Source organism: Phacochoerus africanus, chromosome 5 (assembly GCF_016906955.1).
Source record: "Phacochoerus africanus isolate WHEZ1 chromosome 5, ROS_Pafr_v1, whole genome shotgun sequence".
Lineage (NCBI taxonomy): Eukaryota > Metazoa > Chordata > Mammalia > Artiodactyla > Suidae > Phacochoerus > Phacochoerus africanus.
In genome coordinates this window covers 28076231-28097903 of record NC_062548.1, presented here as the reverse complement: position 1 = coordinate 28097903, position 21673 = coordinate 28076231, and the positions used below count along the sequence as shown (strand labels likewise).

General features: G+C 46.8%; 1 protein-coding gene across 2 annotated transcripts; it reads right to left on the bottom strand.

Moving 5' to 3' along the window:
- Positions 1 to 400: 400 nt before the first annotated feature.
- PDZD9 (PDZ domain containing 9) lies at positions 401 to 21660 on the bottom strand. Of its 2 annotated transcripts, none has more exons than XM_047780338.1 (5): positions 20825 to 21660; positions 14706 to 14931; positions 11761 to 11928; positions 4795 to 4984; positions 401 to 1040 (listed from the first exon to the last, which is right to left on the bottom strand). In XM_047780338.1, exons 2-5 carry the CDS (start codon positions 14734 to 14736, stop codon positions 647 to 649), a joined length of 783 nt encoding a protein of 260 aa, XP_047636294.1. In that variant the 5' UTR covers positions 14737 to 14931; positions 20825 to 21660; the 3' UTR covers positions 401 to 646. The 2 variants fall into 2 exon arrangements, with proteins under 2 accessions (XP_047636294.1, XP_047636295.1); XM_047780339.1 differs by having other exon boundaries at positions 21074 to 21660.
- Between the last annotated feature and the right edge of the window lie 13 nt (positions 21661 to 21673).

Here is a 21673-nt window from a genome sequence, read left to right as displayed (position 1 = left end):
TAATAGTACATGTGTTCTATATAGTATTAGTATTAATTTAAAACGATAAAAGTTAAAAACTGTACTCTTGGGTAAGAACAATTAAATGGTCTGGGTACGTTTGATTTACCTTAACTGTGTCAGAATTTTTTCTCTCATTTCATCTGTTTCTTTCTTGTCTCTTTCAAGTAATTAACCATCGAAAGTAGGGCTAAAAGGGGGAGGAGTTCTAATATGAACAACTAGCCAAAAAAATCTCTTATTTCTTTTAAATAGGATACTTGAAGCTTACAAAATGAGGGAAACTAAATCTCTACATTAAAATGCGGTACTGACCTTAAAAAGTAAAATTCTCTACTATGTTCACACGCTCTGATATTGGGTTCCTCTGCTGCAGTTTCTAAAAGATGAGCCATTCTTCTGAGACAGGAGGGTCTTAAGGGTTGTAATGACCTAAATAAGGTTTATGAGGCCTGTGAGACCCCAGGGAGGTCTTTGGAGATCGTGTCCAACAAGGTCTTTTTAAGGCTTTACAACACAGTCGTGAAAGGGAAATGATAAGTCGGCACATATTCCTTTAAGTATAGCAAAGCTGCACATGGCAGTGCACAAAAACAGGGTGATTTCCAGATGGATGTTCCGTGATCACAGATTGGCAAGCTGCTGCCTAACCAGTGTTTGGCACAGTTTGGCTCTTGCCCTCTTCGACATGAGCATAGTCTTCCAGCCAAAATGCATCGGAGGTGGTGGAGACGGAGGAGGAGGAGCTCTCGATGTCCTGCTTCACCATCGTCCAGTAGGGAGAAGGGGCGCGCACTTCTTTCTTGTGATCTCTGTGAATCATCACGTCGCAGTTAATGTCTTTTCCTACACTAATAGTTTGGTTCTTCTTTTTGTATCCATGCCATTCTCGGGAGATAGACAGTGGTCTCCTCGCAGGGTAATGTCCAGTGGCCCGTGGATACTTAAAGTACTTGAGTCTTTTATCTAAAACTCCATCTTCATCGTCACCACTGCTCATGGAAGTGTCATCTTTTGCCTGCTCAGTTTTCTTTGTGGTGCTGAAATGTAAGGAATAATACATGAAATGGATTCTCAATGTCTGAAGATGCATTATTACCAAACGAGACGTCTTAGAACCTGCTTTCGGTCATAAAAGGACACAGTTTAGTTTCAGCATTACCCTTCTGTGTTGTCGAAATTTTTCTCTTTTTAAAATTACCTTTAAATGTGTCTCCATTCCTAAATGGAGATCAAATTCTGCCTTACATTAGTTCACATTACTTTAAAAAGCTTTGCATTAGGTGTCTTCATTTCATTTCACGAACAATGACAGGTCAACACGGCCATCTCCTCCACAGAACAGTTTTCATGGGTGATAGGAGGTCAGCAATAACAGAATATTCCTGATTTTGAAGGGGGCATCTAGAAATAGGCCTCAAAGAGTTCCCGTTGTGGCTCAGTGGGGTTAAGAGCCCAACATGATGTCCATGAGGACACAGGTTCGACCCCTGGCCTCACTCTGTGGGTTAAGGATTCATTGTTGCCACAAGCTACTGCATAAGTCACAGATCTGGCTTGGATCCCGTGTGGCTGTGGCTGTGGTGTAAGCTGGCAGCTGCAGCTCCAATTGGATCCCTAGCCAGGGAACTTCCATATGCTGCAGCTGCAACAGTAAAAAGAAAAAAAGACCTACAACATACTAATCATTGCTCAATCTTTGGAGTTTTCTTTTTTTCTTTTCCCCTGAGCATCATTCATTACTTCTCAAATGTGGATTTATCGAACACCCTTCTACCCAGACATGTCTTAATCATTCACTATTCCAAAATCGCTGTGGCCACCCAAAAACGTGTAGATTTTTTTGTAACTTGCCCCAGCTATTGGCTTTCTTGATTTTTGAAACTGCTGGCAACAACAGGCTTCTTAAAACTTTTCTAATGCCTGCAGCATCTGTGCCTGCCCTTATTTTCCTGAACAAATGCTCCCCCTCGTTATGGTGCTATTGCCCAGCAGATCCCAAACTAGATCTTTGAAATTATGAACCGCTGTTATTTTCTGTCCTGCTAAAAGGAAATTGGTTACCCTCCCCATCCCAATCCCCCGAACCTATCAAGACTTACTGGTGTTAGCGCTAGCGTCCTTCAAGGCCTGCCTGTCTTATTTGCTCCTAAGGATTTGAACAGCTTTTCCTAAAATTCATCTCTGGTACTGAGTCATTTTTACTGAGAGCCACTAGTCTCAAACTGCATGATTGTCTTTGACCCTTGATTTAGTGCTGTGCGAGGACATTCAGAAGATCTCACGACTAGAACATTTTGTCTTCGTTTGCAACTCTGTGTTAGATAACCATGAAGGTGGTAGAGCCGGGTTCTTGTTAAACTAGCATTAGGTAATAATGCCACAAGCCAGGAGAGGTCAGGCTTAGCTGGAAACAGTTTTTATACCCACGAGAGTTTTATATTTCTCTCCAGTGTACATACAGTGTATCTGCTCCTAAAAGTCGTCATTCCAACTTTGTGACATAAACCTTTTCCTTCCCCTTCTGTCCCTTCCTTCCTCTGTCCCTTCCCGTCCACGAGTTGCTAAAATGTCTTAGGTATAAGCATTTTGCTTAATTAAGAAAAGGACTCATGGGTTCCCATCGTGGCTCAGTGGTTAATGAATCCAACTAGGAACCATGAGGTTGCGGGTTCGATCCCTGACCTCACTCAGTGGGTTAAGGGTCTGTCGTTGCCGTGAGCTGGGGTGTAGGCCGGCGGCTACAGCTCCGATCAGACCCCAGCCTGGGAACCTCCATATGCCACAGGTACAGCCCTAGAAAAGACAAAAAAAAAACAAAGAAAAGGACTCAGAATGTAATTGGTATTGTTCCTAAATTTGGATTTTAGCCTCATACTTAAGTTCTGTGTTTGCTTTTGAAGAGTCAATCTGTTTTGTTTTGTTTTTTTTCTTTCTTCTTTTTTCTTTTTAGGGCCACACCTGCAGCATATGAAAGTTCCCAGGCTAGGGGTCGAATCAGAGCTGCAGCTGCCAGCCTATACCACAGCCACAACGTCAGATCCGAGCTGCATCTGTGACCCACACAGCAGCTCATGGCAATACTGGATCCTTAACCCACTGAGTGAAGTCAGGGATCAAACCCATGTCCTCATGATACTAGTCAGGTTTGTTACCGCTGAGCAACGACAGGAACTCCCAATCTGCCATTTTTAATATTCTGAATCTCAGAGTCTGTGCTTAGAAGATTGTTCTGTAAGTAAATGGTTAAGAGCTCAGGCTTGAGAGCTGCACTTTCCAATACAGGGTCCACCAGCTACATGTGGCTGCTAATTTTAAACTGATTAAACCTGAACAGAATTTAAAATTCCTCAGTTACAAGTCCTCATATTTCAGGGGCTTAGTAGCCACCTGTGGCTAGTGGCCACCACACAGGATAACACAGATACAGAATATTCCCACTACTGTTAGACGCTGCTGCTCTAGAAACACCAATGCCACTGAGCCCTGTGGCCTCTGGCAAGTTTATACACTCCTCTATTGGTTTCAGTTTTCTTATCTGTAAATGAGGATAAATTAAAAAAAACTGGGGGAGTTCCCATCGTGGCGCAGCAGAAACGAATCTGACTAGGAACCCTGAGGTGGTGGGTTCGATCCTTGGCCTCGCTCAGTGGGTTAAGGATCTGGCATTGCTGTGGCTGTGGTATAGGCCAGCAGCTGTAGCTCCAACTGTACCTGTAGCCTGAGAACCTCCATATGCTGCGGGTGCGGCCCGAAAATGCAAAAAACAAACAAACAAAACAGAGAGAAAAATACCAAAGATTAAACCTTGAGGAATATCAGGAGGAAATGAAAATCATGAGAGTGTGGTATCACAAAAGCCTGGGGAAAATGATATTTTGACAAGAGTTGAGGTGGGAGCTTATTAAATGTCTAATGCTCAAAAGCCAAGGAAAACAAAGACTGAAGAGAGTCCATTGGAATCAGCAATATGGAGGTTGTAGGAGACCCTGGGGAAAAGGACTCTCACCCAAGAGATAAAGGCCTACACTGAGGTGGGAGGTGGTGTCTCCTAACACAATTCAACAGGTTTGGAACAGTGGCTGGAAGGAAAAGAAGAAAGTGGGGTTTGCTAACATGGTAGAGGTTTTAAAAAGGCTTAAATGTTCTTGGGAAGGATCCAGAGAGTTGACTATGCCAGAGACAAATGAGGAAATGGGATTCACAGCACATGTTTAAGAGCTAACTTTGGAAAAGGGGGGAGTCACGCTCTCCCTAGGTTTGGAAGCAGAGTTCCCATTGGATAGTTTGGTCTTTTTTTAAACTCCCATGTCCAAGGCTCTTGCCTTCATTCTGCCTCATATTAGGTCCTAGATTGTATTGTCCAAAAGGACTTAGGAACCCACTAAATTGTGGCAATGTCGGAGTTCCCATCATGGCGCAGGGGAAACAAATCCAACTAGGAACGATGAGGTTGGGGTTTGATCCCTGGCCCCGCTCAGTGGGTTAAGGATCTGGTGTTGTCATGAGCTGTGGTATAGATGTGCAGACGTGGCGTGGATCCTGCGTTGCTCTGGCTGTGGTGTAGGCCGGCAGATGTAGCTCTGATTCAACCCCTACCTAGCCTGGGAACCTCCATGTGCTGCAGGTGCGCCCCTAAAAAGCAAAAACAGAAAAAAAAAATGTGGCAATGTCATAATCATTCCTACATGGCCCAACTGATAATTTTCACATTAAACTAAAATTACCCTGTGCTTCATAGGCCCCAGGGGGATTCTGTGGTATAACAAAGATTTCCTAAACTTAACTACTTACCGTGTTATTGGGAATTTGGTCTCAGGGATTAAATCGTATATGTCTTGCCATTCTTTGGGTATGTCAATGAAATCTCGATAAACCTTGATTTGCAGCACTGTTCCTATGGTGATATTTTGCAAAAGCTTTAGAAATTCTCTAAGAGTATATCCTAACACATTGGCATGGCCAACAGTAATCAGTACATCACCTGAAAAAGGAAAAAAAAAAAGTAAAATTAAGAGAATGGTTTAAAAGGGACATACCATTTCTGGCTTTACTGTGCAATGTTTCTTTGTGTGTGTGCGTGAAGTGTCGTTTTTATGGGTTCATACTGTTGGTTTATTTTGAGTCAAAGTTAGGCTTCAGCCTTTATTTAATAAAAATGACCATCTCAGTGACATGAGGGTCCTTTGCATGATGAAGAATACATGCAAGATGTTTCTTAATAGCCAGTGTAATGGTAATACTGTATCATGTTTTTATAACATTTCTTTTTTTTTGTCTTTTTTTTTTGCCATTTCTTGGGCCGCTCCCACGGCATATGGAGGTTCCCAGGCTAGTGGTCTAATCAGAGCCGTGGCTGCCAGCCTACACCAGAGCCACAGCAACGCAGGATTGTAAATCCACTGAGCAAGGGCAGGGATCGAACCCGCAACCTCATGGTTCCTAGTCGGATTCGTTAACCACTGCGCCATGACAGGAACTCCCTATAACATTTCTGAAGTCCTTGGTGAGACAGAGGCTAAAACCCATTTCTAATCTGAACCATCCTTTAGGATTCTAAAAATGTGTTTGTTTCAAATAACATGAATGGCGCCCTAAAAAATAAAAAAAAAAGGAGTTCCCATCGTGGTGCAGCGGAAACGAATCCGACTAGGAACCATGAGATTGCAGGTTCAATCTCTGGCCTCACTCAGTAAATTAAGGATCTGGCGTTGTTGTGAACTGTGGTATAGGTCGCAGACGTGGCTTGGATCCTGCGTTGCTGTGGCTGTGGTGTAGGCCGGCAGCTATAGCTCTGATTCGACCCCTAGCCTGGGAATCTCCATATGCTGCAGGTGCGGCCCTAAAAATTAAAAAAAAAAAATTTAATTAATGTGAATGGCTAATACTATTAAAGAAAAAAAACACACTAAGTGAATAAATGTTTTTTGGTTTTTTTTTTTGCCTTTTTGTCTTCTTAGGGCATATGGTGGAGATTCCCAGGCTTGGGGTCCACTCGGAGCTGTAGGCACCAGCCTACGCTGCAGCCACAGCAACGCCAGATCTGAGCCCTGACTGTCTGTGACCTACACCACAGCTCACGGCAACGCCGGATCCTTAACCCACTGAGCAAGGCCAGGGATCGAACCTGTGTCCTCATGGATGCTAGTCAGATTCATTCCCACTGAGCCATGACAGGAACTCCAATGACTACTTTCTCCCTAGCCATTTCCAGCGCCTTCCATACAGTGAGCACATCATATTAAACATCAAGCCTTCCTTTTTAATGTTCTGCCCTCACACAGTGGTTGTTGAGCAAGTTATTCTACATGAAACACTAGACAAATCAGCATGGTTTAATTAAGTTCAAGATGTGTATACAGAGAGTATGTTGGTTCAAAGGGATCTGACAGGTAGGTCCCCTACTAGTGGAACAGGGCTAAAAAGGGAGGGAAGGGAGATGGCTAATTAGGAAGATTCTGAGCCCAAAACAGATGGGAAGAGAACCACATCTTGAGAGCAAGCCCCTGGACCTCCAGCTTAGATGTTTAAAAGACCAGTTATTCACTTGTGTACCCAGCCGCTAAGGCATGGACATGTAAACTAGGTCCAGCTAGTGGCCAATCCCCCGGTTCACAGAGCCTGGAGCAGGAGATGCAGAGAAGTGACAGGAGCACCCGGTGTCCGTGGCCCTTTGTTCTCTCACCATTTTCCAAATCTGGTTCTCCAGCCTTTCTGGCAATTCTGTCGGACTCCACGTTCTAAATCCAGTGCCTCAACAGAACTGTTCCGTGGCTTGCAGTGAAGACCCCTGACTGCTACAAGGGCATTCAGCAAGAGAGGAAGGAATACAGAGATGTTGCTTTTCAAGGACTGATTGACATTGGGTAAAATATTTGGCATTGGCTTTTACTAGTTCCAACATCTCGCAGAATAGTTGTGGAGTCTACAGCTGACATTGATAAAGTGACCCCAACGAGTCCCAAACGATGGGTTCACCTCTCCGTGCATGGGAAGCTAGGGACCCCTCAATCATCCTCATTCCAAGGCAGCCAAAGTCTAACTTCAGAGGAGAAAGGAGTCAAGATGAAATACCTCCTCCGATACTACTCCCCACTGTGCTATAAGTGGGGATTATGCCAACCCCCCAGAGGAAGCCTCCAAAGACAGATTTCCGTACTGCTAGATCCTATCAGAAACAAAAGTTCACAGTATTAAAGAACATGAACACTTAGAAGGGTGGAGAAAGCCTACTTTGGTCTTAAAAAAAAAAAAAAAATAGCTCGGGCTAACTTCAGAATGAAAGAGCGTCCTCCCAACTACCTGCAGATTATGTGGCCTGAACAGCTGTTCACCCTATGGAGGTTATTTAAACGCCTCAACAGATGAGCTTACTTGCCCAGTGTTAAAAGGAGTGTTTCTAGCTGAAAGCTCTGGCTTGGCATCATGCTTAATTATGTTGCTAAAGGGCGACTTTGTTATCAAGAGGGCAGAAAATAAAAACAGCTTAATTCCCTGACCATCCTGGCTGCAAACCAAACATGTCATTGTATGCATGTAATTATTCTGGCAACACTGCCCTTCAGAAAGAAACACCCATTTGATGTTTATGAATATCAACCCCATTACACATTTTTTTTTCTGTTTTAATAGGCTGTAGGAACCACATTACATAACCTATTTTGATTACCTATGTTTATTCAACCTTGCAGCAGCCAAGCCACTCCTAAAAAGTAGATTCTACTTTTCTCCCATCTCTCCCAACTAGGCTTAAATTCCCTAGGCTCTGTGTGGGTAGAGGTCACACATGCTTGGTCCATCTAATATACCCCAGTGCCTCGCAAGATGCAGGCATTCAGAAAGTGCTCATTGGGAGTTCCCGTTGTGGCACAGTGGTTAACGAATCCGACTAGGAACCATGAGGTTGCAGGTTCGGTCCCTGGCCTTGCTCAGTGGGTTAACGATCCAGCATTGCCGTGAGCTGTGGTATTGGTTGCAGACACAGCTCGGATCTCGTGTTGCTGTGGCTCTGGCGTAGGCTGGTGGCTACGGCTCCGATTAGGCCCCTAGACTGGGAACCTCCATGTGCCGCGGGAACGGCCTAAGAAATAGAAAAACACACAAAAAAAAAAAAGGCAGAAAGTGCTCGTTGAATGAATGCGGCCGAGTAGTGGTGGTGGTCAGTACCTGTATTTACCTTCAAAGCGCTATTAATTTCTTAAGATCTGGATATCAGAGTTTGCTAGAGGCATACTGGCTAAAAGGAATTTAAAGTGTAGCCAGAAGAAACTAACACTAAATTAAGAAATCAAGAGGAAGCCCCATTATGAAACACCAAAGGAGAGAAATTCGAAGCCCACGAGCGAGAAATACTGAAGCTTAGAGGTAATAGGGTCAAAAAGATAGCAGGTTTCTGGAGTTCCCATCGTGGCGCAGCAGAAACAAATCCAACCAGGAACCATGAAGTTGTGGGTTGGATCCTTGGCCTTGCTCAGCAGGTTAAGGATCCAGCATTGCCCTGAGCTGTGCTGTAGGTCAGAGACATGGCTCAGATCTGGAGTGGCTGTGGTGTAGACAGGTGTCTACAACTCCATTTCGACCCCTAGCCTAGAAACCTCCATATGCTGCGGGTGTGGCCCTAAAAAGACAAAGAAACAATTTTTTTCAATACCAGGTTTCTAAGACCATCCCCTCCGAAAACTCTCATAATCATTGTCAAAACAACTGAGTTACAGTACAGAGTCTTTGAAACTTAGACCTTAGAGAGATGGCTGACTTGGGTGAAAAGTTTTGGGGCCCTAGACTTACTCTATATTAAAATCTCTTTTCTAGTGAAAATTATGTGTTGGACTAAAAGGCCTCTTCAAGGAGATAGAACACAAAGCCTCTGGCCAAGAGAAGACATACCAGACCCTTATCACCCACTGCAATGCCCCCTCCCTCCCCTTGAGCAAACTGGCCTACTCCTTCCTGCCCCTGACTAGAAAGGCTTGTAGCCCACTCCTCACCTTGCCCCTAATATGTCCCCAACCAACCAGCAAGTGTAGCATAAGACCCCTCTTTACCCAACCAATCAGCAGTCAGCAGGTGTATCGCGAGACCTCGCCTCTCCCTGAGCTATAAAAACAGACACAACCACACCCCAGAAGTCGGCTCTCCCTGATGGCCAGGAAGTCCTGTGGTGCGAGCAGTGTCTCTCATCTCCAACTCTTCTTTCTCTCAGGGGTTGGCTCCTCCTAATCATCAAGAAGTCATCCCGCTGCACTAGCAACATCCCTTACCTCAATAAACTTTTCTTTCTTTCTTTTCTTTTTTTTTTTTTTTTTGTCTTTTCTAGGGCTGCTCCCACAGCATATGGAGGTTCCCAGGCTAGGGGTCAAATCGGAGCTGTAGCTGCCAGCCTTCGCCACAGCCACAGCCACGCCAGATCCAAGCCACGTCTGCAACCTATATATACCACAGCTCACAGCAATGCCAGATCCTTAACCCACTGAGTGAGGCCAGGGATCAAACCCACAACCTCATGGTTCCCAGTCAGATTCATTAACCACTGAGCCACAACAGGAACTCCAAACTCTTCTTTCTTTTCACCTTGCTATACTGGAAAATTGTTTTTCTGCCCCACATGCACAGACCATGACATTATGGGCTTTCTTAGCAGACATGGGCTCAAGTCTCAGCTCTAACCACCCATAGCTCTGTATTAAACAAGTTAATTCATCTCTCTAAGCCTCTATATTTTGTCATCTGCCTTCCAAAAGTGCTGCAAAGATTAAATGAGTTAATAAATATGGAGACACCTGCACAATGCCTGGGACAAATACTCATTTCCTATTCATTTATCAAGCACAGATATAATAAATGGGCTTAAAAGATGAATTCAATACTGTCTCTGACCTCCAGGAGCCCACTAGCTGTAGCCCCTGCCCCCATAAGATTCTGTTTCAGGTGCACGAAAGCATACTTCTGCCCACTCTAGCGAGTTCGCCCTCTGGTTATCACCAAGCATCTGACCCTTGACCCCAAAGAAGCAGAAAAAGGCCGTGGGGCCTGGCTAGAGTTCTTTTGGTCTGGAAAGTCCAGAACTCTCTGGCAGTTTGCTCCCCAGCACCAAATAATGATAATGTGGAGAAAGTGCTTTGGTTTTTAAGGTGAGGTAAACTTTCAGAATAGCATCGTTTATCAACTTATTTCTGTAAACCACTGTTCCTAACCCTAGCTGCAATGAGAATCACCTGAGAAGTTTTTAAACCATGCTCTGCCCTGTCCCCACATCCAAAGAATTGAATCAGAAACTCCGGGGAGATGGGCCTTGGATCGTTGTTTGAAAAGGTCTCCAGGTGATTCTAATAAGTAACCAGAGAGGCAAAAACCACTGGTTTAATCCACTGGGGGCTCCTGTATCACAGTCATTTCCAGTTAATAAAAAATAAAATAAAAAAGCTATGTCTAGAGGATCTCTAGGTAAGAACGGCCTAAGAGAAATGATTGCCAGTATTCCTATCACACTGTTGTTCTCCCTTTCATAAAAATTACCAAATCCTAGCGACTTCTGATAAAGGTGTTATCATCCCAATGCAGAGGTGAGGTGACTGAGGCCAGGAAAGTTACATGACTTTGTCCAAGGTCACGGAACTAGAATGTGGCAGAGCCTGGGCCTGACTTCAGACCAGCTCACACTGAAGGGTCTTCCCTTCTCGCTGTTTACCATCCCACTGGGCGGCCCTGACTCCTGAGGACAGCACTGGGCCCAGAGCAGGCACTGGGAAAACACGGCTTAAATCTGGAGGGAAAATTCATGCATCCAAAGACAGAGAGGCAGGGCAGTCTGGACAAAGAGCGTAAGAGAGAGGGTTCAGATCCCCACTCCTTGGTGTCTAAATATCTGATTCCTTATCTGTAAGGTGCATTAGTATAGAATCTACCACAGGGATTGTTAGGAGTATGAAACGAGATCATGCATCTACGTGTTAATACTGCCTATAGGGGGATCAGCACTGTCTCTGCAGCACTGGGATGCGGGTTCGATCCCTGGCCCAGCACAGTGGGTTAAGGATCTGGAGTTGCCACAGCTGCAGCATAGGTCACAGCTGCAGCTCGGGTCTGATCCCTGGTCTAGGAACTTCATATGCCTCCAAGCAGTCAGGCAAAAAAAAAAAACAACACTGCCTATAAAGAAGAAATATTGACGATCCCGTTGTGGCTCAGTGGAAATGAATCTGACATGCATCCACAGGACACAGGTTCGATCTCTGGCCTTGCTCAGCGGGTTAAAGGATCCAGCGTTGCCATGAACTGTCCAGTAGGTCACAGACACAGCTCTCTGATCCGGCCTCGCTGTGGCTGTGGGGTAGGCTGGAATCATGCCCTAGGCTGGGAAACTCCACATGCCATGGGCACGGCCCTAAAAATACAAAAAATTTAAAAAAAAAATAGAATAAAAATAAAAGGAGAAATCTTTATCCACAGAGAGCCTTAAATACTGGAGTGACACTGTGCCTGTGTATGAATCCCACGGGGGTGAACCTGGACAAGGAATTCAGTCTCACTAAGCCTCTGTTTCCTTACCTGTAAAAGGGCAATGATAATAGTTCCCACCTAGAGGGTTATTGTATGAATTCAATAAATAAACAGGCACAACCGTGAGGAACTGGCTTGCCCAGTGAAAACTTTCAAACGACATCATCATCATTGTCGTTACATCTGAAACCTCATCACCCTGAAGGCAGGTGGGAGGGAGGCCAAGGTTGAGGGGCTGGGAGGGTGGGGAAACCCAGTTACCTGGCTGGAGTTTTCCATCCCTGGCTGCAGCCCCCTTCTTAATGAGGTGGGTGATCTGAAGGTAGGGGCCATGCTGGATGATGATCAGGCCCAATCCCAGGCTGCCCACGGTGAGTTTGGTCTGCTGAGTTTTGCTCAGGTTATGTACAGACGGCTTGCTTCCTTTTTCTAAAAAAGGAGAAATTCGTTTTAGTCGTTCACCTAGACTTCGGCATGACAGTCCTTACCAGGGTTCTAAAGCCAGGCCCTTAGGGCAGTTACTTAACCTCTCTCTTCCTTAGTTTCCTCATCAGTAAAATGAGGATGATAAAAATGCCTCCTCCGAGGGTTATTATGAACATTAAAGGAGAGGGGTTCCCGTCGTGGAGCAGCAGAAACAAATCAGACTAGGAACCATGAGGTTGTGGGTTCAATCCCTGGCCTCGCTCAGTGGGTTGAGGATCTGGCGTTGCCATGACCTGTGGTGTAGGTTGCAGATGCGGCATGGATCTGGCATTGCTGTGGCTGTGGCATAGGCCAGGGGCAGCTGCAGCTCCAATTAGACCCCTAGCCTAGGAACCTCCATATGCCATGGGTGCAGCCCTAAAAAGACAAAAAAAAAAAAAAAGAGAGAGAGAGAGAGAATTAAAAGAGATAGTTAAACAGCTTTTACACAGTACCTAGCACATTTTGAATACCTTTTTTTTTTGCTTTTTTTTTAGGGCTGCACCCCGGGCATATGGAGGTTCCCAGGCAAGGGGTCAAATCGGAGCTACAGCTGCAGGCCTATGCCACAGCCACAGCAGTGGGGGATGATCTGAGCCTTGTCTGCGACCTACATCACAGCTCATGGCAACACCAGATCCCCAACCCACTGAGCCAGGCCAGGGATCGAACTCGCATCCTATGGTTCCTAGGTGGGTTCGTTAACCACTGAGCCATGAAGAGAACTCCCTGAATACTTAATTAATGTTAGTTATCACTATCTTTTCACTTCACAACTATTGATTGATGCAGGCGGTGTGCTGGGAAACAGAAGTGTTTCTTGCCCTCATGAATCTTCCAGCCTAGTGGAGGAGATAAATATCAAGGAGTGATGTGAACAGATGCTGAACGACAAACTGCAATGCATGCTGGGAAGGACACAGGAGAGCGCGCTCTGATGGGGACCAACAGGGGGCCACTGCCTCCTGATCAGAGAGCAGGTCAAGGCTTCACAGAGGAGGTAAAATTTGAATTGAGGTCTAAAGGACCAATAGGAAAGCTTTAAGCAAAGTAGGATGGATGGGAGCAAACTGGATCGAGATTCTGGGACAGGAAAGAACATAAAGACCAGTAGGAGGCAGGCAGGAGGAGCAAAGGCGGAGCAGACAGACTGTTTCCCAGGTTTACGTCACTGGAAAAGCTTAGAAACCATTTCAGCAAGACAAGCTAAGAGCTGCACTCAGACAAACAAAAACCTTTTGGCAGCTGTATGGACTATGGGGTCTGGAGGGGGAAATGAAAAATGAAAGGGTTACTGGAGTTCCCATTGTGGCTCAGCAGTTAGCGAAGCCGACTCGCATCAATGAGGATGCGGGTTCGATCTCTGGCCTTGCTCAGTGGATTAAGGATCTGGCATTGCCATGAGCTGTGGTATGGGTCACAGACACGGCTCGGATCCTGCGTTGCTGTGGCTGTGGTGTAGGCTGGCGGCTACAGCTCCGATTAGACCCTTAGCCTGGGAACCTCCATATGCCACAAAAAGAAAGAAAGAAGGAAAGAAAGAAAGAAGGAAAGAAAGAAAGAAGGAAGGAAGGAAGGAAGGAAGGAAGGAAGGAAGGAAGGAAGGAAAGAAAGAAAGAAAGAAAGAAAGAAAGAAAGAAAGAAAGAAAGAAAGAAAGAAAGAAAGAGTTACAGCATTTACCCAAGCATGTCATGACAATGTCAGTGGAGATAGGCAGTAGGGGAAAAAAGCATTTGGGAGAAAAATCCAGGGCCATGGGTAGGGAGGGGGTGAAATATGTTTTTTACAGAACTGAATCACACAAGCAAAGTTTCAAAGCCTGAGGAGTAATTTCAAACAGCAAGTTATTTTCCCAAGAGGAAGCTTCTGAAGAGACTCATTTTCAGTTCATAGGAGGCTTCTGGGGCAACTTTCAGCACACTCTTTCAGCATCTCATACACACACACTTAAGGAGAAGTGACAAGTTACTACTTGCCAAGCCTTTGCCAAATCTATGTGCCTGTGGTATTTGGGGGCTCAGGTGTCCTCCTCACCTGTGAAGGAGGGGCTCCCCCTGTCCCCACACCTCCAGCTGCGGGGAGCTGGCTGGCTTCATGGCCCTTTCAACTCCAAGCAAGGGTCCTTGCTTATCTCCAACCTCCCCCTCCCGGAGACCATGGATGCTTTCTGTCCAGAAAACAAGGTAACCCAGAATGAGAAGGTACCATCTTCAGAGCCTTTGCAGGATTATAGGAGCGATTTGGAACCAGTTATCCTCTCCTGAGTCTCTGGTTTTCCTGAGCAATCAGAGAACTGGCATCACAGCCAGGGTCTGAGTCCCAACCTCAGTTTGCAAATTAAAGGTGCTTATGATATAATCTACGATGAAGCCCAGTCTCCAAAGACAGCAGGGTGAAGTGAAAGAAGCCAGACTCAAAAGACTCCATATGACATGATTCCGGTTTCGTAACATTCTCCGTGGCAGGGGCGAAACCGTAGAAAATAGATCAGGAGCTGGGGTGGCGAGAGGCGTGGGCAGCGAATGGGCATCGCGAGGTAATTTGGAGGGTGGTGAAAATTACATCTTGTTTGTGGCAGTGGTTAAACACGGGTATATGATTGTTAAAACTCACAGAGCTGTCCGCTGAAAAGGGGAGGCTCTTACTGTATGTAAATTACAGTCTGGTAAACAAATGTTGGTGAGAGGCTGTGTGCCAGGCAGAGTGTGATGGTCCCATTTTACAGAGGGGGGGAAGTTACCTTTAGCGCTTTTCTGAACAGGCTTCTTCATAGCCCCGGGAGGGCAGGCCGCTCAGGAGGGCCTCCCGGAGCCAAAGGTGGAGCCGGTCCAACTCCCAACTGCTTTCGAACCTTGCCGGAGCCGGGGCGCGGCGGGCCCGACCACGGGCGGCGAGATCTCGGGAAGGCCCCCAGGGGGCGCTGCGACCACGCGGTCCAGAAGAGCGGCGCTCCGCCTCCGTGGACCCTGGAAAATGCAGTGCAGGAAAACTTTGGTGGAGAAAAACAACACTTCTGAGGGGAGTCGCACAGTGCTTGGCCCACCGTGGGTTCGTCACCCATTCTTGGGAAACTGCTGAAAAATGGAGAGGGTGGAGGAAGCCCATGAGAGAGTCTCTCAAAGAGGTTAAGTTGTCGGCAGAGGAAGATCCTAGCTAGCTCTTAAAAGAGCACAGAATCCCCTGCTGCTCTCCAATAATGGTATTTTTAAATATTGTTACATCAACTGCGCCAACTGCTTTGGAACGGCACGCTTTTCATGGATGTTTTGAATGAGAAAAGGCCAAGAGTGGCCTGAAAAAAATGAGTCATGATTAGGAGAGGAATTAATTCTTCCTCCTTTTTTCCAAAATAATCCTTCCTCCCCCACACACAACATTCACTCATACAGCAAGTATTTACTGGAAGCCTGCTCTGTGGTTTGTGCTGATGCTGGGGATACAACAGTAGACAAAACAAACAAGGGCTCTAGCCTCTTGGAACTTAGATTTTAAAAACACAGGGGTTCCCTGATGGCCTAGCAGTTAAAGATCTGGCGTTTTCATCGCTGTGACTTGGGTTTGATCCCTTACCAGGGGAACTTCGGAGTGCCATGGCTTGCCCCCCTCACCCCCCCCAAAAATCAGATGTCTTTTGTCTTTTTTTTTTTAAGGGCTGCACCTGCGGCGTATGGAGGTTCCCAGGCTAGGGGTCAAATAGGAGCTGTAGCTGCCGGCCTACACCACAGCCACAGCCACACCAGATCCAAGCTGCATCGGTGACCTACACCACAGCTCCCAGCAACACCAGATCCTTTACCTACTGAGGCCAGGGATCGAACCTAAGTCCTCATGGATACCAGTCAGGTTCGTTAACTACTGAGCCATGACAGGAACGCCAAAAAAATCAGACAAAGTGGACAATTTTAGGAAGGTATAAATTATCAAAAATAAATTCTAGAAGAAACAGAAAACAGTGTACTGAGGTGGGTCCTATTGTCACCCCCACTCTGATGAAACTGAAAGGCTAGGCCTCTTGTGTTTATGCCTTCAACAAAGAGTAATCAAGCACCTATCAGGTGTCAGGCACTGTGCAAAGATTTCCAGGGTAAACTCGGCAGGTCCCAGCTTACTCAGCGGTTTCTGGGGCTCTACCCAGACAATAAAGCAGGGAAGATTTCCTGTTGGATAAATCTCGTGTTGTAGTGGCTGATACAGAATGAAATGAAAAGAGTCATCCTGTTCCCTGTTACTCACAACAAGGCATCTCCTACAGGTGGCTCCTTGTGACAGAGTGCCTCTGTCCTCCTCCAACAAGTCTGGAAAGGCATCTGTCCAGACACCAAACGAATTCTATCATACAATGCATCCTTTTCCTCCATCTTCCTATCAGGAAAGGAGGGTGAGAGTTTGCAGGAATAAAGAACATCGGCATTCAAGGTCCTGTGAGGGGAGCCCATCACTGCCTGGCACACAGGGTCCACCCGCCTTTCCTCCATCCCAGGCAGAAAATGCTTTTTTTTTCTTCTTCTTAAAGCATAGCTGACTTACACTGCTGTGTTGATTTCTGCTGTACAGCATAGAAACCCAGCCACATACATATATACGCACACACATTCTGTTTCCCATATTACCTTCCATCACGCTCTATCCCAAGAGATTGGATAGAGTTCCCTGGTGCTGTAGAATAGGACCTCACTGCTTATCCATTCTAAGTGTAATAGTTTGCATCTACCAACCTTCAACTCCCAGTCCATCCCACTCCCTCCCCCCACCCCCTTGGTAACCACAAGTCTGTGAGTCTGTTACTGTTTTATAGATAAGGTCTTTTGTGCCAAGCAGAAACCTCGTCATTGTGAATGGCAAGATCACACTGACGGGTGGAACTGAAGGATACAAACGGTTTCAGGGATGCTGTGCCATGCTGCCCAGATCCCCCTTTGGGACTAAAGAACCTATTCCTCCTCCTCCCCCAACCCTGCCACCAACCCTGCCACTAGCTGGAGCGAGTCCCTCGCCCAAGATGACACCTCCTAGCCTCCAGTGACTGATCATTGCAAAGTAAAAAAAAAAAACAAAAAAAAAAAACCTGGCTCCCTCAGCCCAACTTGAGCAACTCTGGAGAGCCATCCCAGCTTCAGAGCTTTAAGGGGTCTGCTGAGGTCTTCCTATGGCTGCACTGCAACCCAACTTCTCCCTCTAAGAAGTCCTGCTTCCTTCTCTCCCTCCATGGATGTGGGTCCCAGGAGTACACCCCAATAAACTTGCTGCAATTAAGATGATTTCCTAGAGAACCCAACGTGCAACACCTTGTGCCAGGGACAGCGTGAATGAGGAGATGCTAAGAAGGGGTTTGGGGAGCTGGCTGACCCGCTCTGCCCAGATAATGAGGAGGGCCCCACCCCCAGCAGTGGAGGAGCCTCTGTCGCCTCGGGCACAGGGAAGCACTACAATTGTTCAAGCTTTCACTGGCAGTAAAATGAAATGGTTGGGCACTCACATGATTCACCCGGGTGTCTCTTAGTTCTCCCGTGCCCTGTTTTACAGTAAATGGACAGGGACAGCTGCCACAGCCTGAGAATGGCAACCAGGAGCTCGGTCCCCTCAGGGATGGAGCTCTGGGCCCCCCGTACCATGTAAGCACCTAGAGGTGCTAGCAGAGGGTGAGCGGAATCAGGATGGATAGGAGGGAAATGCGTGTGTCATTTGTACCCCAAGGTGAGCGACAGCAGCAGCAAGAGCTGTACTTTGTCCCACTAACTCCCTTAAGTTTCCCACAGAAAAAGATGCCCACCAGGGTCCTGAAGGTGCAGCTCTCAAAACTGCAAAGAAGCCAGTGGGTCTGTGCAGCCCAATGGGTGCACTGTTGCAAAGCCTGCACCTAGTCCTTCCTCGTCCCCCTTCAGGGCGGGAGGACTTAATGCCCCAATTGCTGGGGAGCTCTCGCTGTCCTTAGCTCAAAAGCCACCTTATGCAAGGGCATGCCCCATTCCTGGGGTAGCTGGTCTCCAGTGACTGGTCCCTGCGGGGACACAAAGGCTCGGTCCCTTTACCCCAACTCAGAACAACTCAGAACAGCCATCCCAGCTTCGGACCTCCCTGATGGGTCTGCCAAAGCCTCCTGTGATGGCATCACAGCCTAACTGCCCCCTCTGCCCAATCCTGCTTCCTTCCTTACCCCCCAGGAGTTGATCCTAAGAACACTCCCTGATAAACTTCCTGCACAGTCATCAAAAATCTCATCTCCAAGTCAGCTCCGACACAGCCCAATCCATGCAACTAAATGAGAATCCAGCCCACGGTACAAACTATTAACCTCTGGATTGAGCTCTTTTGTCTTATCTAATCCCAGAAACGCCACACTCTTAGCCTGCATCCACCACACTCTTAGTCTGCATGGTAAACTTGACCTCCAGGGAGGCAGTGTGTTCTTTATCCTGTCAGGCCAAAGAGCATCCTTAAAGAAAAGAGTGATTGCAAAGTCCCCTGCACAGCGTTCCCTGAGGTCCTGTATGCATTCAGCCCCTGCTGAGCCAAGGCCTACCATCCATCACAATAAAGCAGGCTGTGTTCACAGCCCTTGAACAACCGCAGAATGGCTATTTATGACTTCAACTGCCGGCATAGCTCCCTCTTGGGGGCCTTCTATGTTCTTCTGGGTCCCTAAGGACTTTCTGTCTTAAGGAACCTCATGGCTCATCCTCTCTCTGAATAGAAAAGTTCCAGCTGCTTTGCTTAGGGGGTGAGAGGATGAGGGGTTCTGTCACGGAAGCAGAGTGCCTGACTCTGAGAGTCTGTTGTTCAGATGGAAGAAAGAGGTCCAGAGAGGTGACGTGACTTTCCCAAGTTCAAGTCAGCAGCAGGGGTGGGGCTGAAATATGGTTCTGTGTCCTTTTTTGCTCCATCACACAACCTCTCCCTAACCCCTAGGGTTTGCCTCTGCTCAAGTCTAGACTGAGATATAGAGAAGGGAACTGATCTGTCCTGTCCTGAAAGTCTTGGGACTTTGAAACACGAGGCACGTAGGCAGGCAGGAATGAGATTTAGGGCCAAAAACAGGGATTAATGGGAAATCTGTAGCATATTTGGTTCCTGCCACCCCACATCCTGGTTGGTAAAGGATGGGATGGGTGATTATTGTCTGTTGTGATATGCAGCTATTCATCTGGTTAAAAAAAAAAAAAAAGTTTGAAATTCTTTTAACTCTGTACTGGTTGTTTTTATGCTTTAATCTTAGATCCAGAACCTTTCGTTCTGGAGGGCCTGGGAAGTGATATCCGGGGAGAAGGAGGAATTTATGCTTGTATTTTTTAAACGCAAGAATCAAGTCAGACAACAACCAGCAGGCGAGCGAGCAGAACGCATCACAGTCACTGGATTGCCAGACCTGCAGAGACAACCACTAAAACCCAATAAAGAGGAGTTCCCACTGTGGCACATCAGAAGCCAATCCCATTAGGAACCATGAGGTTGCGGGTTCCATCCCTGGCCTCACTCAGTGGGTTAAGGATCTAGCATTGCCCTGAGCTATGGTGTAGATCGCAGACGCGGTTCGGATCCTGCGTTGGCCGTGGCTCTGGTGTAGGCCGGCAGCAACAACTCTGATTACACCCCTAGCCTGGAAATCTCCATATGCCCGCAGGTGCAGCCCTAGAAAAAGACAAAAAAAAAGAAAGACCAATAAAGGAATGGTAATATTTAAAATTTTTAAAAAAGAAGAATCGAGTCATCACCCCACTCAGGTGGAGTTAGAATAGGCAAATGTTCCAACATCTCACCCCAGATTCTCATCAGCTACCCAGTAGTGAACATTATTTGAGAATTCAGAACTGAATAGTTGGAGTTTCTTCGATTACTTGGCAACTCCAATGCTTAAACAACAACGAACAGTGAAGACCTCCTGCAGTAATGCATTATGTCTGAATTCTTGGAATGTATAAATCAGATGGTGTCACTTTGTGGGGCAGAGGAGAAATAAATGGTTTAATAATAATAATAAAAAAAATCCCCCCCCCACCCCAACAGACCAATGTTTGGACAGGAAAGTCTGTAGGCTAGCCATCAATTTCTCCTTACCCCATCTAGGTGGTGACACTGATAACTCTGCATTTCTGCAGGGCTGTTGGATCGGTGGAATTTGAAACTTGCTGAGTTTTGTGGACATGTAAGCATTCCAAAAATAGAGACAGATGTCACTCTTCTAGGTCTTTCAAGAGATGACCTAGGTGGCATTTATGGAGAAAATGAGTGTCTCATTTCCTGTCTGGTACATGGGGAACTATTTGGGAAAGACAGAGCTGGATTCAAAGTCAGGGTTAATGGTGATTTAGTCTATGAGCCATGAGAGAAAAGGAAAGAAACCTCTACTGGATAGCAAAATTGGATGTGGTAGACAATCTGTATTGCTAATAAATTACACCAACATCTTGGGTTTTTTCTCTCTCTCCAACCGAAGCCCCTTCCCATACCTCCCTAAATAGTATCGTCCAACACCTAGTTACTCAGGCCAAGAATTTAGGAGTCATCCCTAAGTCCTCTCTTTCTTTTAACCCTTCCCCTAACTCATCAGCAAATCCATCCCTCTGCCTACAAAATATCCAAGACTTCCAATTTCCCCCAATCATCACTATGCTCATCCTAGTTAAAGCTGTATTTCTCTCCTGGACCCCTGTGCCTCTTAACTGGTATCCCTGCTTTCATTCTTGCCCCTCCCCCCTACAATCTACACTTTCTTTACAAATTAAATAAGACCTTGTCACGCTCCAGCTTTAAATTCTCCAGTGCCTCCCGGTTGCCTTTAGAACAAAATCCAAACTCTTTTATCCTGGCTCTCAAAGTCCTGTATCTGATCTCTGCCTACTTCTGTCTTCTCATACCACTTACCAGTCACAGAGACCAATTTTGCGGTTCCTTGAACAGGCCAACCTCTTCCTTGTCCACTTCTCTAACGTTCTTGGCACTTTCTTTCCTGTGTGGAATACTCTTGCCCAGATCTTCTTACATCAGGTCTTTATGAACTTGGCGTTCTCAGTGTTAAAATCTTCCCGGACCATCCTCAAGCAGCACTGCAGCCCCTCAAGTCCCCCATCAGATGAATCCCCAATGTAATTCTAGATCAACACCTGACATTACCTTTATTTTAAAGATCAGGGTATTAGTTTCTTTCTCTTCCCCACCAGGAGGCTCCTTCCTGGCTTCCTGAGAGCAGGAACCTTGTCTCTCATGCTCTCTCCACTCCAGCACGCCGGGCACCTACAGCGCTGTCCATAGTTACTTCCTAAACGGGGCAGTCCCAGGTCTGACAGTTACGGAAGAGGCAATGATCACCCAAGGTGACATGGGTTTGTCACCGACTCACTCGGGGGCCGGCGGAGTCAGGGCCGCCTCCTGCTGTAAGACCGGCGGCTCCCGCTGACCCCCATTCCTGTCTGCCTTTTAAAAAGCTAAGGCTCAAAAGCCTTTTTGTGACCACACGGCCATTGTCAACGACAATAATATTACTATCACTAGCAAGAGCGTGGCCTGACGGAAAGGGCGGGAGCGGGGCAGGGGCCTGGGCCGCGTCCAGGGCAGCGAGACGGGCGGCGGAGCAGAGGCCGACGGCACAGGGCCCGGGGCAGGCGGGAGGGTCGGGGCTGCGGGCCGGGGCAGCGAGACAGAGCGGACAGAGGGGGGTCGGCACCGGCCGGGAGCCGGAGCCGGTCTCGCCAGCACCGCGACTTCGCTTCCGGG